General features: G+C 41.8%; 1 protein-coding gene across 2 annotated transcripts in view; it reads right to left on the reverse strand.

Annotated features, from left to right (window-relative positions):
* The window catches only part of IL31RA (interleukin 31 receptor A), a 37,198-nt gene that overhangs the window by 12,512 nt on the left and 8,176 nt on the right, over positions 1–16,510 (reverse strand). For both annotated transcript variants that reach the window (XM_062604272.1, XM_062604273.1), the window contains 9 exons: positions 14,377–14,458; positions 13,355–13,651; positions 11,879–11,999; positions 11,015–11,196; positions 10,249–10,400; positions 3,731–3,896; positions 3,050–3,132; positions 1,957–2,173; positions 294–476 (listed from right to left, as the gene is read on the reverse strand). In XM_062604272.1, the coding sequence (XP_062460256.1) occupies positions 294–476; positions 1,957–2,173; positions 3,050–3,132; positions 3,731–3,896; positions 10,249–10,400; positions 11,015–11,196; positions 11,879–11,999; positions 13,355–13,651; positions 14,377–14,428 (1,453 nt within the window). In that variant the 5' untranslated portion in view covers positions 14,429–14,458. The remainder of the gene's footprint in view (positions 1–293; positions 477–1,956; positions 2,174–3,049; positions 3,133–3,730; positions 3,897–10,248; positions 10,401–11,014; positions 11,197–11,878; positions 12,000–13,354; positions 13,652–14,376; positions 14,459–16,510) is intronic.

The following is a 16,510-nucleotide window of genomic DNA, read 5'->3' on the forward strand; positions in this document are numbered from 1 at the left end:
AATTTCATGGGCAAGCTCATCATAGTTATAATTAATAAAAAGAGTGTTCCTTTACACTTTAGAAAAGGCAGGGTACTTATTTTCTGAAAACTTTGAAAACATCATCTTGCATACCACATGGAAATTTAAGAAAGTTAAAATTTGCATAAATAATATGCAAAGATTTTAATAAAGCATGTAATAATACTGTTTTTTTAAAACAGTTTGTTCTTTCCGGTCTACTTATAAATAAATACACATAAATACATATCTATCTGTGCATTATTACAGCTGCGACTGATAAATGAACATACTTTTGTTAGTTTTCCATTCTGTAGAATTTGATACATATTGCCACGATCTACTGAAAGGATCTGTCTCCAGTTCCTCATACCACTCCACTACATATTCAGTTACTTCTGGTTTGAAGGCTACCCATTTCACAACCAATTCTTCACTTGTCGTAAAGGTCCTCACTGTTTCAATCATCTGAGAAGCTAAAAGTTTAACAGAAAGTGTCATCAATTCTATTGTCATAAACACTGCAGCAAGAAAAGTACTCACAGCAAGCTGAGATTGCTCCTTTAGAAGAGTATGGGACTTAGTCAAGGTTTTGTTAAAAAAGACATTTTAAAGTTACTTTATACCTGTGTTAACATACAAGTACTCAAAACACTTTAAAATTAAGCATATATGAATTATTACAATGAAAAAGGGGAGGGGAAATTGAAAACATGATACTCAAGGAGATTTACACATACAGAATCAAAGACCAGTATTTCTTTAAGGATCTAAATTTCACAGACTGTAAAGTTTCACAAACCAATTTTACAGGTAATGATGATAAGCAAGTTTTGATTGAGATTACAAAGGCAATAGCAAAACAGGAAATCAAGTCAGCAACATCATGAATGACAGTGAAGCAAAACTGCAGAATAGAGGTAATGGAGTCTGAGCGAAAACCCAACCCGGCAAAAAAGACTTGGTGAAGTAGAAGGAAAATAAATGTATGCAAGGAAAACAAAGGCATGTCACAGCACGGAAAAATCAGGAAAACATTTATTGTGGAACACGTAAGTGTACACAGATGTAGCCAGCCAGCTCCGCAACAAGATGACTTCACATCTACATATCCAGTTTTCTGATTAGAAGTGAAATTTGACTAAGCAGTTCCAGGGAAACACTTGCATTTATTTCATGAACAACTGATACGTGAGCAGTGTAGGAGAGCCTCTCTTTGGGATCATGGGTAGGCAGAAAGATGTTGCAACACAAGGCTCAGAGATATTAGAATTAAACATAAAAGCCAAAGAACACAACTGTTGTGCTAGAGCAAACCAGTTTCCTGACCGTGGCAGTAGGTGGGATGAGGAATTTTGGGAATGCACAGGAAATGAGAACAAACACAGTGTTTCTCTCTCTGCTTCCACTGACATAGGACTTGTATTAAACGCATCTTTGAATGATGTTAAATGCACTGCAATAATGCCCTGTGGTAACCAATTTTGTGACCTAGTAGAGGGATGAGACAGAATTAAGTGGGACTCTATAAATTCATTTGGAGACCCAAGGCTAAAAAAACAAATCAAAACAAAACAAAAAACCCTCAGAAAGTAATAAAATAGAAATTCTAATAAGATATCAGAAAGTGCTGGTATCTTAACAACTTCATCTCAAAGCAAAAATCCCTAACAATAATCACCTACAACAAAAGCATGATATGCAATAGCAAAATAAGACAACCAGATAATATTGTTCTACTAAAAAGTATCGGACTACACAGCTTTGCAAATACTACATACATACATATTCATATGCATACACATATACATATACATGTGCATACATATGTATATATGAGACAAAAGTCCCTAGCACAACTTTGCTTCCACTACAACAGAACTTAAACAGATGTCAGGAAGAATTTTATTACTTTTGTTAATGAGAAAAAAGTATCAAAACACTGAGAAATCTTACGTCTTTCATCAGTGGATGGAATCCTCAAAACAGCTTCAGGAGAATTTCCAGCAGAGTTATAGACAGTAACAGATATTATATATGCCTCTTCATTTAAAAGTAAAATCATCTTCTTATCGGTAGAGATGTTGGTCATTTTAAGGGTAGCATTGGTTTCTGGAAAATACTGTATTTTGTAGCCTAGAATTCTCCCAGAAGGTGGAAAGCTGTTTAATGGCTATTACAAAAACATTCAGTAGTAAGTATTTCACAGTGTTATTTGTATAATCAAAAGTATATACTGTATTAAAGATCAAATTACAAAATGATTTAGAATATTTAAATATTTAGAAAAGAAAGATACTTTCTTAAGTCCCATTTTCAGGACAATGAGCTGTAACAACTTCATTGAAGGAAAGGTTCAGAAGTCAAATACTGAGATTAGAAACACAAAGAGCCTCTGGTCACTCTACTAAAGTTAACTTAAACACAGCTTTGGTAAGCTGTACTATTTAAGTGCAGTTGCAAGGAATTTCAACCAGATTTCCAGTGATCTGAACAAAATTAAACCCTTCCTTTCTGCACAGAGCACAAAACTCTATTTATCTACTGTTCAATAAAGGAAAAAAAAAAAAAAGTCTTTTCCATTCTGATTCAGTTCAGTGAGGCTTTTTCCCCCAACAACAGCAAAACCGCATGGCAGCTACATGTCCTACAACACTAAATACTTCAATACAGCATGAAGGGCTTGGGGGTGTTGGTCGATAAGAAACTTCTTCATCAGGGACTGCAGTGATAGGACAAGGGGTAACAGGTTAAAGCTTAAACAGGGGAAGTTTAGATTGGATATAAGGAAGACGTCCTTTACTCTAAGGGTGGTGAGGCACAGGAATGTGTTGCTCAAGGAGGTGGTAAATGCTCCATCCCTGGCAGCATTCAAGGCCAGGTTGGATGAGGCCTTGGGTGACACGGTTTAGTGTGAGGCGTCCCTGCCCATGGCAGGGGGATTGGAACTTGATGATCTTTAGGTCCTGTTCAATCCAAACCATTCTATGATTCTAACATTGGTTGCAGGATAGCAATACGATTACCAGTTCACAGAAAGAGTATATACCTTCCACATAAGATGTACAGATCTACTTCCAGCTGGGTGTGAAGACTCAATTACCCTCCACAAATCCACTTTTTCTGAAGGAGCTATTTAAAGACATAAAAATATCTTGACATTTGTTATTATATTTAAAAGATACTGTAACATAGCAGAAACAATAAAAAAGGTTTCAAAACTGCAATCTGAGAGTAACTTAGTAAAAACTTTTCCCTTGGGTAATGTGCCTTTTGTTGTGCCTTAATTCTCTAATTACTACAGCCTCCCTCTTTCAATACATTTCCTTCTGCTTCCTTTTATTTCTTAAGTTCTATAGGAAAATTTCTAGGTGTGTTTTATAACTGGCAATTTAATTTCTCTACTTATAACTCTTTTTCTCAGACATACCTGCTACACTGCATTTCTGTTACTATTCTACCTAGCAAATGTTCAGTCTCCATTTACACTTCATTCCCCTCATCTTCAACGACTATTCACTCATTTTCTTCCTCATGTTGTGTGTATCAATTTGTAAATCTCCTCCACAAATTGTTTTTGTCCTTCTGTATTTAAATAAAATGCATGTTCCCTTTAAAAACAGAATTCTATCTTCAATAGACATAATATGCTAAAAATACAGTTTTCCATTATTAAATCCTAATACCCTGAAGCATAAGCAAAGAAAAGCTTAGGAAATAGTTAGGTTACCTTTCTCTTCTGTGTTTGCTCTTTTCCCTCTACTCCATTCACTCCAGAATATTGACACAGCACTGATACACCGAATGGCAACTGAATATTCTGTGGAGTCCCACAGACCTGTGAGATTACATGATCCTATTTTCGCTGCAGAATTCAGTGGGACAGTGATAAATTCCTGAAGGTACATGAACAGAAGTTATTTGCTATACAATTGCATGCAGATATATGACATAGTTTTAAAAAACAAACCACAAAGGATACAGTTTTCATGTTCCCACCTCACTCCTCTGAAACTCAACATTACTTGTTTCACATTTCATTTTTCTGTGTACATCCATTCACCCTGTAAAACTCCAGGGTTTGAAAAACTTGAGCCATAACTACGTCTGTACTGACCGACCGATGGCACGAACTATGTGCAGCTCACACGTGATTCTAGAGCAGCTGCGCTGGCACAGAAGTGCTGGATGATTGCATTTCCCACTGCTGGGAAGCAACTGGGTACTGCTAAGGCCAGGATCACCATACCATCCCGACACAGCTCCAGGAACCAGCAGAAGCATCCCTGGGGAAGCAGTGATCACCTGCAGCTTGTGAGCCAGCTAGGTACTTGTTTCTTGATCTTCTTTTCTGGGCTACAGGGTTTCTAGGTCTTAACCATATAACAGTGTGGCTGTAGCCCACCCCAAAGATTACCAGCATATGATTAAAACAAAAAGACCAATGGAAACACAGAAAATTCTGGCACCAAGAGAAAAAAAAAAAACAGATGGAGTCTTTAAATGGTGAAGGAAGATAAGAATACCAGAAATATCCCAAGAATATTTTCTTGGAAAAGTATCACAGTATCACAGTATGCTAGAGATTGGAAGGGACCTCAAAAGATCATCTAGTCCAATCCCCCTGCCGGAGCAGGAACACCTAGATAATGTTACACAGGAATGTGTCCAGGCGGGTTTTGAATGTCTCCAGGGAAGGAGACTCCACAACCTCCCTGGGCAGCCTGTTCCAGTGTTCCGTCACCCTCACTGAGAAGAAGTTTCTTCTCAAGTTTAAGTGGAACCTCTTGTGTTCCAGTTTGTACCCATTACCCCTTGTCCTATCATTGTTTGCCACTGAGTAGAGCCTGGCTCCATCCTCGTGACACTCCCCCTTTATATATTTATAGACACTAATAAGGTCACCCCTCAGTCTCCTCTTCTCCAAACTATAGAGACCCAGCTCCCTCAGTCTTTCCTCATAAGGGAGATGCTCCACTCCCTTAATCATCTTTGTTGCCCTGCGCTGGACTCTCTCCAGCAGCTCCCTGTCCTTCTTGAACTTAGGGGCCCAGAACTGGACACAATATTCCAGATGGGGTCTCACCAGGGCAGAGTAGAGGGGAAGGAGGATCTCTCTCGACCTACTAACCACCGCCCTTCTAATACACCCCAGGATGCCATTGGCCTTCTTAGCCACAAGGGCACAGTGTTGGCTCATGGTCATCCTGTCGTCCACTAGGACCCCCAGGACCCTCTCCCCTACACTGCTCTCTAACAGGTCGTTTCCCAACCTATACTGGAACCTGGGGTTGTTCCTGCCCAGATCCAGGACTCTACACTTTCCCTTGTTATATTTCATCCAGTTATTCTCTGCCCAACTCTCCAGTCTGTCCAGGTCTCGCTGGATGGCAGCACAGTCTTCTGGCGTGTCAGCCACTCCTCCCAGCTTAGTGTCATCAGCAAACTTGCTGATAGTACACTCAATTCCCTCATCTAAATCATTGATGAATATATTAAATAATACCGGTCCCAGTACTGACCCTTGAGGCACTCCACTAGTTACAGGCCTCCAACTAGACTCCGCCCCATAGACTACAACTCTCTGGCTTCTCTCCTTCAGCCAGTTCGCAGTCCACCTCACTACCTGATCATCCAGACCACACTTCCTCAATTTAGCCGTGAGGATGCTGTGGGAGACTGTGTCAAATGCTTTGCTGAAGTCAAGGTAGACCACATCCACCGCTCTGCCATCATCCATCCACCACGTTATTTCCTCATAAAAGGCTAAGAGATTGGTCAAACATGATTTCCCCCTGGTGAAGCCATGTTGACTGCCCCTCATAACCCTCTTATCCTTGATATGCCTTAAGATGGCACCAAGGATAAGGTGTTCCATCACTTTCCCAGGGATGGAGGTGAGGCTGACAGGTCTATAGTTACCCGGGTCCTCCTTCTTGCCCTTTTTGAAGACTGGAGTGACATTTGCTTTCCTCCAGTCCTCGGGCACCTCTCCCGTTTCCCAAGACTTGGTAAAGATGATGGAGAGTGGTCTAGCAATGACTTCCGCCAGTTCCCTCAGCACCCGCGGGTGCATCCCATCTGGACCCATGGATTTATGGATGTCCAGATTGCTCAACTGATCTCTAACCCATTCCTCATTGACTAAGGCAAACCGCTCCGTCGACCTGACTTCATCTAAGGTCTCAGGGGTACAGGGCTCTTCAGGACTGCCTGCAGCAGAGTAGACAAAGAAGTCATTCAGTAACTCTGACATCTCTGTATCTTCTGTCACCAGGGCACCCATGCCGTTCATCAGTGGGCCTACATTGCCTCTGGTGTTAGTTTTGTCTGCCATGTATTTGAAAAAGCTCTTTTTGCTGTCCTTGACCCTTCTCGCCAGGTTTAATTCTAAGGATGCCTTAGTCCTCCTAGCTGTCTTCCTACATCCTCTAGCAGCAGCCTTATATTCCTCCCAAGTGGCCAGCCCCTCCTTCCATGACCTGTAAACTCTCCTCTTCCACTTGAGCATACCCAGCAGTTCCCTATTTAGCCACGCAGGTCTCTTGGCCCTCTTCCTTGACTTCCTACGTGTCGGGATGCTCTGATCTTGAGCACGGAAAAAGCAGTCCTTGAATGCCAACCAACTATCTTGGGCCCCTTTACCTTCAAGCAGCCTTGCCCATGGGATTTCCCCTAGCAATTGCTTGAAAAGGCCAAAGTTTGCCCTGCTAAAGTCCAGGGTTGCAATTCTACTTGCTATTCTACTAGTCCTACCACACAAGATCCTGAACTCCACCATCTTGTGGTCGCTGCAACCAAGGCAGCCCTCAACCCTTACTGCTTCAACCAGATCCTCCTTGTTAGTGTGGATGAGATCCAGGAGCGCTCCTCTCCTGGTCGGCTCATCCACCATTTGCAGGAGGAAGTTATCATCCATACACTGGAGGAACCTCCTGGACTGTGGCTGGGTTGCCGAGTGGTCCTTCCAGCAAACATCAGGGAAGTTAAAATCCCCCACGACAACCACGGCCTGTGACTGTGAGGCCGCTCTCAGCTGCCTGTAGAAGGCCTCGTCAACTTCCTCACCCTGATCTGGTGGTCTGTAACAGACACCCACAACAGTATCGCCCCTGCCAGCCTGCCCCTTAATTCTCACCCACAGACTCTCAACTCGCTCGTCATCTGTCCCCGGACAGAACTCGGTGCACTGTAGTTCTTCCCGCACATAAAGAGCAACCTCACCACCCTTCCTGGCTGGCCTGTCTTTCCTGAAAAGGACATAGCCCTCCATGACTATATTCCAGTCATGTGAGCTGTCCCACCACGTCTCTGTAATTGCCACCAGATCATAGTCTCCTGACTTAACACAGGTTTCCAACTCCTCCTGCTTATTTCCCATGCTGCGCACATTGGTGTACAGACATTTCAGGGAGCGAGCTGAGCACACCGATTTCACCCTAGGATTATAGGAGGCCTCCCAGTCTTCATTAATTCTGGAGCGCTGCCCCACTGGGGCAAGCCCAGCTACAACCCCATCCCCCTTTGAATCTAGTTTAAAGCTCTCCAAATGAGCCCTGCTAATTCCTGCCCCAGCATCCTTTTGCCTCTGTGAGACAAACCTTTCTCACTTGTCATTGTCCAGACTGGTGCCCTATAAAACCAGCTGTTATCAAAGAATCCAAAGCCCTGCCTGTAGCACCAGTCTCGAAGCCAATTGTTCATGAACTGAATCCCATTCCTTCCCACATCATCAGTGGAAGATGGAAGGAGTGAGGAGAAGATCACTTGAGCCCCAGACTCTTTCACCATCCGCCCCAAGGCCCTGTAGTCTTTCTCATCCCCCTCAGACTGCGGGAAGCAGCTTCCCCCCCCCGTCTGGAAGACCAGCAGCAGGTAGTAGTCTGTTGGGTGCACCAGGTTGGGGAGCACCCTGGTGATATCCCTGATCCGGGCTCCAGGCAGACTACACACTTCCCTATGATGAGGGTCAACTCTGCATATCGGGCCCTCTGTTCCTCTCAGAAGGGAATCCCCTACTACAATGACCCTTCTTTCTTTCTTAACAGAGGCAGTCCTGAGGTGCAAAGTCGACCCCCTTTTCCTATGTGGCCTTGTAGGCTGGCCTTGCCCCACATTCTCACTTACCTCTCCTTCAAGATCCAGGGCCTCGAACCTATTACGGAGGGACACCTGGGGAAGCAGGGCAGGAAGGGGGAGGGTTTCCCACAACGCCGAACTGGAACTCGCTTCCAACCCTCATCGTCTTTTTGGTCCCCTACCTCTGCGCAACAGCTACAGGGCAGGGGCTGTCTCGGGCCATCCCCCTCTGTGTGAGAGGGCAGGGGGTCCTTCCCCTTTTGGGGGTATCTCCCTGGAACCGTTCCAACTGGCACGCCAGGGAGTTACTCCACCAGTCGATCTCCCTTTCACACTCCCTGATGGTCCTCAGCGTCTCAACCTCCTCCTCAAGTTTTGCCACCAGGCTAAGCAGATGTTCTACCTGCTCACACCTCACACAGGTGGAATGCTGTCCTCCCTCCCTCCCCCGGCAGCAGCAGGCTCTGGCACTCCCTGCATCCAGAGACCTGAACAGCCACGGTTTGGGACGGGGTCTCTGTCTGAGTTGCGGTAGTCACCTTACTGCCAGCTCTCTTTCTGGAGGCAACCATATTGGTCCGCAGTCTGGGACACCAGCAACACGACCTGCTTGTTCCTCTCTGCACCCGGTGGGCAGCGACCCTCCCAGAGGCTCTTTCAACGCAAGGGGCAGGGGAGTGGTCACCGTCACCGTGGGGACGCCCCCGCAACGTCAGCCGCTCTCTCGCAAGGGCTGCTGGGGCTTCGGGGATCGGGAGATGTCGGGAGTCGCGATGTCTCTGCGCTCTCCCCTTTGATTTTCCTAATCTCCGTTGACCCTCGCGGTCGCTGAAGCGTGCCGGCTGTGGCTCTAGCTAGGCTAGCTCCGATCAGCTCACTGAAAAGTGATGACAAGGTAATTTCTTCATTTTAAAAGGAATCCACTCACATCTCAAAACTATGAATCATGCCTGTCTAAGATCCTGCAGAACTAAACTCACTGAATTTTTGTTGTTAGTAATCGCTGCTACTATTTTCTCTCTAGAATGTCTGTGGAAAAATCACAGGTAAGTTCTGAGGAAGAAAACGGATGTAGACTGTATTTGATGGAGAAAAAGTAGACAGGTGTTTTCTTATACAGGTGATGACAAAGATACAATACACAATGTTACTGTAACTTCACAAAAAATATGAATGTTTTCAACATTTGGGAAGGATCTCATATGCATGTAAGTATCAGAAGAACACCAGTGTCCTGACTCCAAAGGGATAAACATCTTGAAAAGGTCTTTTAAATAAGTATTAGTTCAGTTTCTAATATCCCAGGTGGACCTGAGCCTTCCTGCCCATCAGATCATCCTGAATATTATAACCTGGATCAAACAACTACTATGTCATCTCTACATTGAAGACACTTTAATGCCACGAGAACGTGAGAAGGATGCTAATTAAAAACATCTTCAGTATCAGGAACTCTTTTAGAACTCTGAAGACTAGTATTAGTTACCCTCATGATTCTTCTCTCCCAGAATTACACATCTAATGTATAAAATAGTAAGGTTAAGGCAGACATCTCAGCCCTAAAAACAAGCAACCTGGCCTGTTCTTAGTTTTGGAAGAGGAAACAGTAAGACTGCAAACTGAATCACTTGCGTAGTGAAGAGCATTGGAATAGGCCATCTCAAAGAAGCAAATGATTACTGTTTTTTTCCTACAGCAGTTACATTTAAGCGTAAGAAAGACAAACTCAGACAAATAACTTCCCTTATTTTCTATCTTGCAAAATAATACTTTAATTCATGTATTATGAATTAAAGTAATTAAAAATTAATGTATTATTGCTGCATGTCAATCTGATTCAACTGTTGTGGCTGGGAGTAAATGCTGTTTTCAACACCAGAATGTGACAGGAAAACAAAATATTTTGGCTGTGTGTGTAATCCTTTAGCATAAGGTAATCCCTCAGTCTTTCACAGAAATATATTCAGAAGTATCATATGTACCAAAACAGACACTGACCAAAAGGAAGAGAGAACAATTCATCCTAAACAACAAAACAATGACCTTGTTAAAATAACAAGGTTTTAATTGTTATTTCCAACTAGTTGTGTCCTCTCTTCTATTTAACCTTTTATAACATTAATTAGTCACAAAGAAGCTAACATTCAGAAGGAAAGTAATGTAGCTTACCAAAGAGTTTGAATATAAGTTTCTGTATTGAACTTGGCAAACTAAATCTTGTGAAGGGATAATCTTCTCAGGCATTTTCCAGGTTACTGTAAGCAACTGCTTTATACCAGTGATTTTTTTAACTGAAAGTATTTCAGGAGGTTCAAATTTCTCTAGAATGGAGAAACAAAAACATTAACAGGGAAAAACACTTCTAAAGAGTTCAGAATTGCTCCATCTATTTGTATTTGATCATTATCGCAGTAACATACATCCTATTAAGACATCAGATTAATAAAAATATAGTTAGATGGTTCATAGTATGAATACACCACACTATCATTTTAACCACCTCTGAGTAAGACCAAGAAATTGTGGAAAACTGCTGCTGTACCACCAACCAGATCAAAAATTTTACATGGAAATGCATAAAAAGAAACATAACAAGCGACTCGATTCAACTAAATTCTAAGCATTCAAATTGGGATGAAAAAAATTTGGGAAGGATGAAACATTTTATTAAACCCTAAATGTAACTTCAGAGACTTCATGCTTTTAGATAAGAATTAAAATTACATAGCACTTCAAAACTGAAACCAATTTAAAACCTAATGAAACCAGAATAATAGTTTCAAAACTAGTATACTGAATTTTTTTTCATTATTTTCTTCTTTGATTACACAATTTGTTTCAGAGCTCTCTCATCTGTATACTAAAGGCAAAAGAACTGCAGAGGGTGCAGACAGCTCGACATACACTGCTTTATTTAACTTTTTTTTTGGATTACCTATTTTTTCCATAGGTATAGGAACACAACCTGATGAGGCTTCACCCAAAACATTCTCAGCTTTCACCTGAAAACAAAAAGAACTACTATACGGAGTATCTGGATAATAAAATGAACATGACTCCATTTTGCTTTCACAGAAGCCCACTGTACTTGGAAGAGTCACACTTCCTTCTGTCATCCTAAAAAAAAGAAAAAAGAAAAATAAACAACACTGATCTCTACATTCACAGTAGCTTACGAAAAAGTAAGGTCCTAAACAGTATTTAAAATGTAATGGTAAATGAAAGAATCAAGTATTTATGTTTCTAAAATGAGGTCACAAACCAGCAAGAGACTACAAAATGTGTATTTGTAATCACAAATCCGCAGATGGGAGCAATCTAAAAATGACAACTAATTCTGGATTCTTTCACTGAAACATTACAACTTCGGAGGTCCCTAGGTTAAACCCTACTAGCGTCAAGCAGAATTGACATGGGCTTTAATCTTTTTACCCATCCAAAATGAGGATAGTTAGTTACACAGAAAGTTCCTCAGTAACACTTTCAACAAAAGTGTGTCCATTCGCCATTTATGCCTAGGCTCACTCGTCTTTTGATCTAATCAGTAATGTTACTTCAAGGAAATAAGTGAACATTGATTCTAAAGTAAACATTTGTCTACTGAATACTGGTTTAGACTGCAACTATTTCCAACCAATACCATTCCCAAATTAATTGAATTTACTGAGTAAATATCATGATTCTGAACCTAAATGAGTCTAGGTTTCCAGGGTTCTTTTGCACAGAAATCAGGATGTGAGGGGAAGGGAGCTGGAGGTCTCACCCCAGCAACCCAGTTCCCAACACATCTTATACTTACAATTTTCGGTAAAGAGTATAGTTTGTCCTAAGATTAGTTTCTCTTCCTGAAGTCCAGGTACAGGTAAGTTCAACATCAAAGTAATAAATGCAGGAAATATTTCCTGGTGTGTCTGGTGAAACTACAATGATAAAGATTTAAAATAATAATAAAAAAAAAAATCTAGTAAAAATAAGTGACTTTAGAGTGTAACTGATTTTGTTGGTGAAAAAGCAGATTATGGCACACTTCACAAATAGTCTTACATAGCATCTCATTTTATAATTTTTTTACTGCCTTCAGAACTTGTTACAAAATTAAAATCGAAACCATTCTTCCCCTGTGAGACAAGGAGATTCTCTTCATCTACTTCTTAGAAGTACTTAACTAAGTGGGCCTGAAGGTATTTTCACAGTAACTCATTAACTATCTTATATCTAACCACTACGTACATTGTCCTGAACCTGTAGTTTAAGGCCAGTCCAGTAAGTACAAGGAAAACAAACACAACCTGAGGAAAAGCCATTCTCTGAGAGGTAAAACTCCTCTTGGTTTCTTCCCAGAATCACTTACCACATACCCTATGAAAACCCCTAGTCTGAGAAGCCTGCACAATCTCAGAGTGCAGAAGACAATTTGCTGGCCAACATATCTGTATGACCTTGAATAGAGTACTAATTCTGGACTCTCTTTATTTTATAAACAAGATAGAACAAAGAAAATAATCCTCTCTGATCTCTATAGTCTGAAGTCATCCATAAAAAATTAACACCTTCAAAGACTTCTTTGTTAAAGGCAGATTCCTTCACTCAATAGAAGAAACTGGAATTGAAAGGAAGAGAACACCACCCAGTGAAATAAATGGGTTGAAAAAGCCCTCTCTCCAAAACAGTACTTTTCTATCCCACCTAATACAAGACTGAAAAGACCTTTCTTTTATTGTCGAACTTATGGCACACCTAACTTTGCAGACACATAATACCTTCTGCTGGGTTTTATGCCACAGATCTATTTATCTGCATTTATTGCTTCTTTACTAGAATGGGACCCCCAGATATAAATTAATATAATCTGGACTTAATCTGTTCAATAAACTAGAGAATTCGTATACGTATTTATCCTGTAGCTTTCTCCATCAGAGATGATAATTACAATTGTTTCAGAACAGATGATTAAAGAGGAAATACTTTCCAGAGAAATCTAACATTGGCTAAACCAGACAAAAGACATAGCCAAAGGGGAACACTTGGTACCATCTGAAATCACAGAAAACCTTCACTCACTTCAGCTGGCCAGAAGTCAGGGTCAGAGAGGTTATGGACCACAGTGAGTAAGGAATGCCTGAAATTTCATGCTTTATTTCAGAAAAAAAGGAGATACTTGAACACATGTCTTACAACACCACAAGCTTAAAAAAAAAGAAGTAGTTACTTTAAAATTTTTACAGCAAGTTATTTTAAAAAATGTTAAAATTAATTTTTTGGCCTTTCTACTTACAGCCAGATTTAACTTCCGTGTGAACCAAAAGCTGTTCCTCGCCCAAGTACTTAATGAAACATTTCACATGAGCTTTGCTGTAAGTGAAATTATGGATGGTTACACTAGACACAGTCTCGTTCACAATGTTATAGTTTTCCTCAGTGATCAGTTCATGATTCAGTTTCCAGATGATATGGCTTGCATTTCTGTGAGGTGTGTAGTGCTTTCCGAGAACACAAAATAGTTTCAGGGTGGATCCTCTTTCAATTTCAGGAGCTGAAGGGAAAATGTCAGCATCTCCGACAGAGTTTTCATCTAAAAGCAAAATCGAAGAAATCACATAACCTAATTTCTTTTAAAATACCAGTGGGAAAAAAAGATAACTTACTTTGTTGTCTACAGATCACTTAATTAGATTTTTTTCTATATGGGGTTCAAATAAAATGCTCAGTCACTTGAATCAGATATCGCTGTTTGGAAAGTTAGTGCATATTAATTACTATATTACCATAGGCACTATTTAAGAATGACGTTTCTATCCCATCTAGATCAGATTGTTCACAACTAGCCACACAAACATGCACTCCAGCAGAAGGAGAGTAATATGAGAGCCAAAGAGAGTGTGGAACTACCTGATCTTTCAACTTCAGCAGTTACCTGTGTCAGCTTAAACTGGCTATGGAACTATCACATAAAAAAACCTGAACAATAGTCACACATTGTTAGGTGACTTTTTAGATCAGGAATGAGATCATCAGCAGTAATTGCATGAATCTCTGTATAGGTAATACTTTTTTTTAATACTTTAAATACAAAAGAGAACAAACACAGGCTATCATGGCCACAGTTAACATTCCACAAGCATAAAGACTACCATAAATAAATCTTTCTCTACATACTGTACACTACTAAGCCAATCACCTACCAACTTCTATTTTTAAAATACTTTTTTTTTTTTTTTCAGAATTCTTTGAAATTTCATGTGGAGAAGGTCAACTTTTGGAAAATTTTCTTACGGCAAGGCAGGTCAAGTAACATACCTGCTACAGAGCTGCAGAGCAGGACGAACATCAAAATCACACAGCTGAACATTTCCTTTTCAGTAACTATGGGCAGGAAATGCTGTCATAAAACAAAAATAATATACTTGAATTAAGGGTGCCCCCTAATACTTTGTTAGCATTTGTATAAGAGTTAGCAATGCTATTCAGCATTTCTCACATACATTCAAGTCAAGTATTGCTTTGTCTATTACTTTCTTGCATGGTGGGAGAAGTCTGATGCAATTCTCCTCAGATCAGCATACACATTTGGTATACAAAGAGAGGCAACTACACCTGAAATCCTTCTGAGGGCAATCCAATCCACCAAAGTAATGTGCCTTCCAAGGACCATGTAAAGAATTGGTAAGAAATACATCTACATCTACTTGAAATCCAGCCTGCCTACCCATCTCCTGAGCAGTCGCTTAGCAGAGTGAACTCTTCAAAAAAGGAAGGCTGTTGCAGGAGAAGGATTGATTCTTATCTCTTGTGCATCACCACCCAATAAAATAATTGTTCAGGAAGTGGGCAACAGGTCCAGTCATCAGCCACCCAAGAGAGGGTGAATGCACATTTTTATCCCAGCTAAGTGTCCCAAGCACTGGACTTCAGGAACACTCTGCAAAGACAAGGGAAGGCACCTCTCTTTGGCTTATTCTTTGAAGCTGAACCGCTGTGCAGCCAAAAAACCCACAAAACTCTGGGGAAGAAGGAAAAACACAAAATAGAATTATTTCTTCTGAAGGAAGAGCTTAATCTAGAGTCCTAGGGTGAAAATGACAGCAGCCAAACATTTCCCCTTGCCCTAAGCACTGCTGTCATCATTCAATCAATCACAGAGTGATTGACAATTGGAAAGGACCTCTGGAGGTCATCTGGTCCAGCCACTCTCTCCATGCACAGCCACCCACAGCCAGTTGCCCAGGAACATGTCCAGATGGCTTTTGAAGATCTCCAAGGGTGGGAAGTCCACAAACCCTCTGGTCCACCTGCTCCCGTGCTCAGTCACCCTCACAGTGAAAATGCGTTTCCTGATGATTAGACAGAACCTTCTGTGTTTCAGTACGTGCCCCCTGCCTATTGCTCTGCCACTGGGCATCACTAGAAAGAGCCTGGCTGTCACCTCTTTGCACCCTCCCTTCAGCCATTAATGAGATCCCCCTGATCCTTCTCATTCTTGCTGAATGGTCCCAGCTCCCTCAGCCTTCTTGCAATATGACAGATGCTCCAGTCCCTTAATCATCATTGTGGCTGTTCATTGGACTCTCTCTAGTATGTCCCTCTCTTGCACCAGGGAGCCCACATCTGGACACAGTACTCCAACTGTGGCCTCACCACTGCTGAGCAGATGGGAACCTCCGTTTACCTGCTGGTTACACTCCTACTGCTGCCGCCCAGGATACCACTAGCTTTCTTTGCCACAAGGGCACATCACTGGCTCATATTCTACCCGCTGTCCACCAGGACTCCCAGGGCAAAGCTGCCCTCCTACAGACTGGTGTTTGAGGTTGTTCCTCCCCAGGTGCTGGGTTTGGTAGTTCTCTTTGATAAGGTTCCTGGCAGCCCATTTCTCCAGCTTGCTGAGGTCCCTCTGGATGGCAGCACAACACTGGGCATACCAGCCACCCCTCCCAGTTCCGTGTCACCTGCAATCTTGCTGAGGGCATGCTCTATCATCCAGATCATTAGTGATGATGATAAACAGGACTGGATCTAGTGCTGACCCCTGGGATACACCACTGGTCACTGGACTCCAACCAGACTGTGTCACTGATAACTGCCCTTCCCGGCCCATTTGTTCAGCCAGTTTTCAACCCACCTCACTCTCTGCTCATCCAGCCCAGCTTGTCTCTAACAATTCCTGTCTGCAAAGTGGCCCAACTCCAACATGAAGGGCAGAATGTATTGCAACCCAGATTACCCCTTTGGCAAATAATTACAAGATCTGCCTGTGGAAAATACAGGTTCCAGATCCCCTTTAGCAGATGAGGGCCTAGGGTCCAATATTCCTACTTACTGGACAAGTAGCTCTATCATGCTCATAGCAAAAGCAGACATTACTATTGCTGCAGTCTGTTAGGGTCCCTGTTTCACATCAGGATTTCAGATTCACTTGAGGAGCTGCTGGGGT

This window comes from Pezoporus occidentalis, unplaced genomic scaffold (assembly GCF_034315485.1).
Source record: "Pezoporus occidentalis ecotype Australia unplaced genomic scaffold, CSIRO_AGI_Poc_V1 ctg85, whole genome shotgun sequence".
NCBI lineage: Eukaryota > Metazoa > Chordata > Aves > Psittaciformes > Psittacidae > Pezoporus > Pezoporus occidentalis.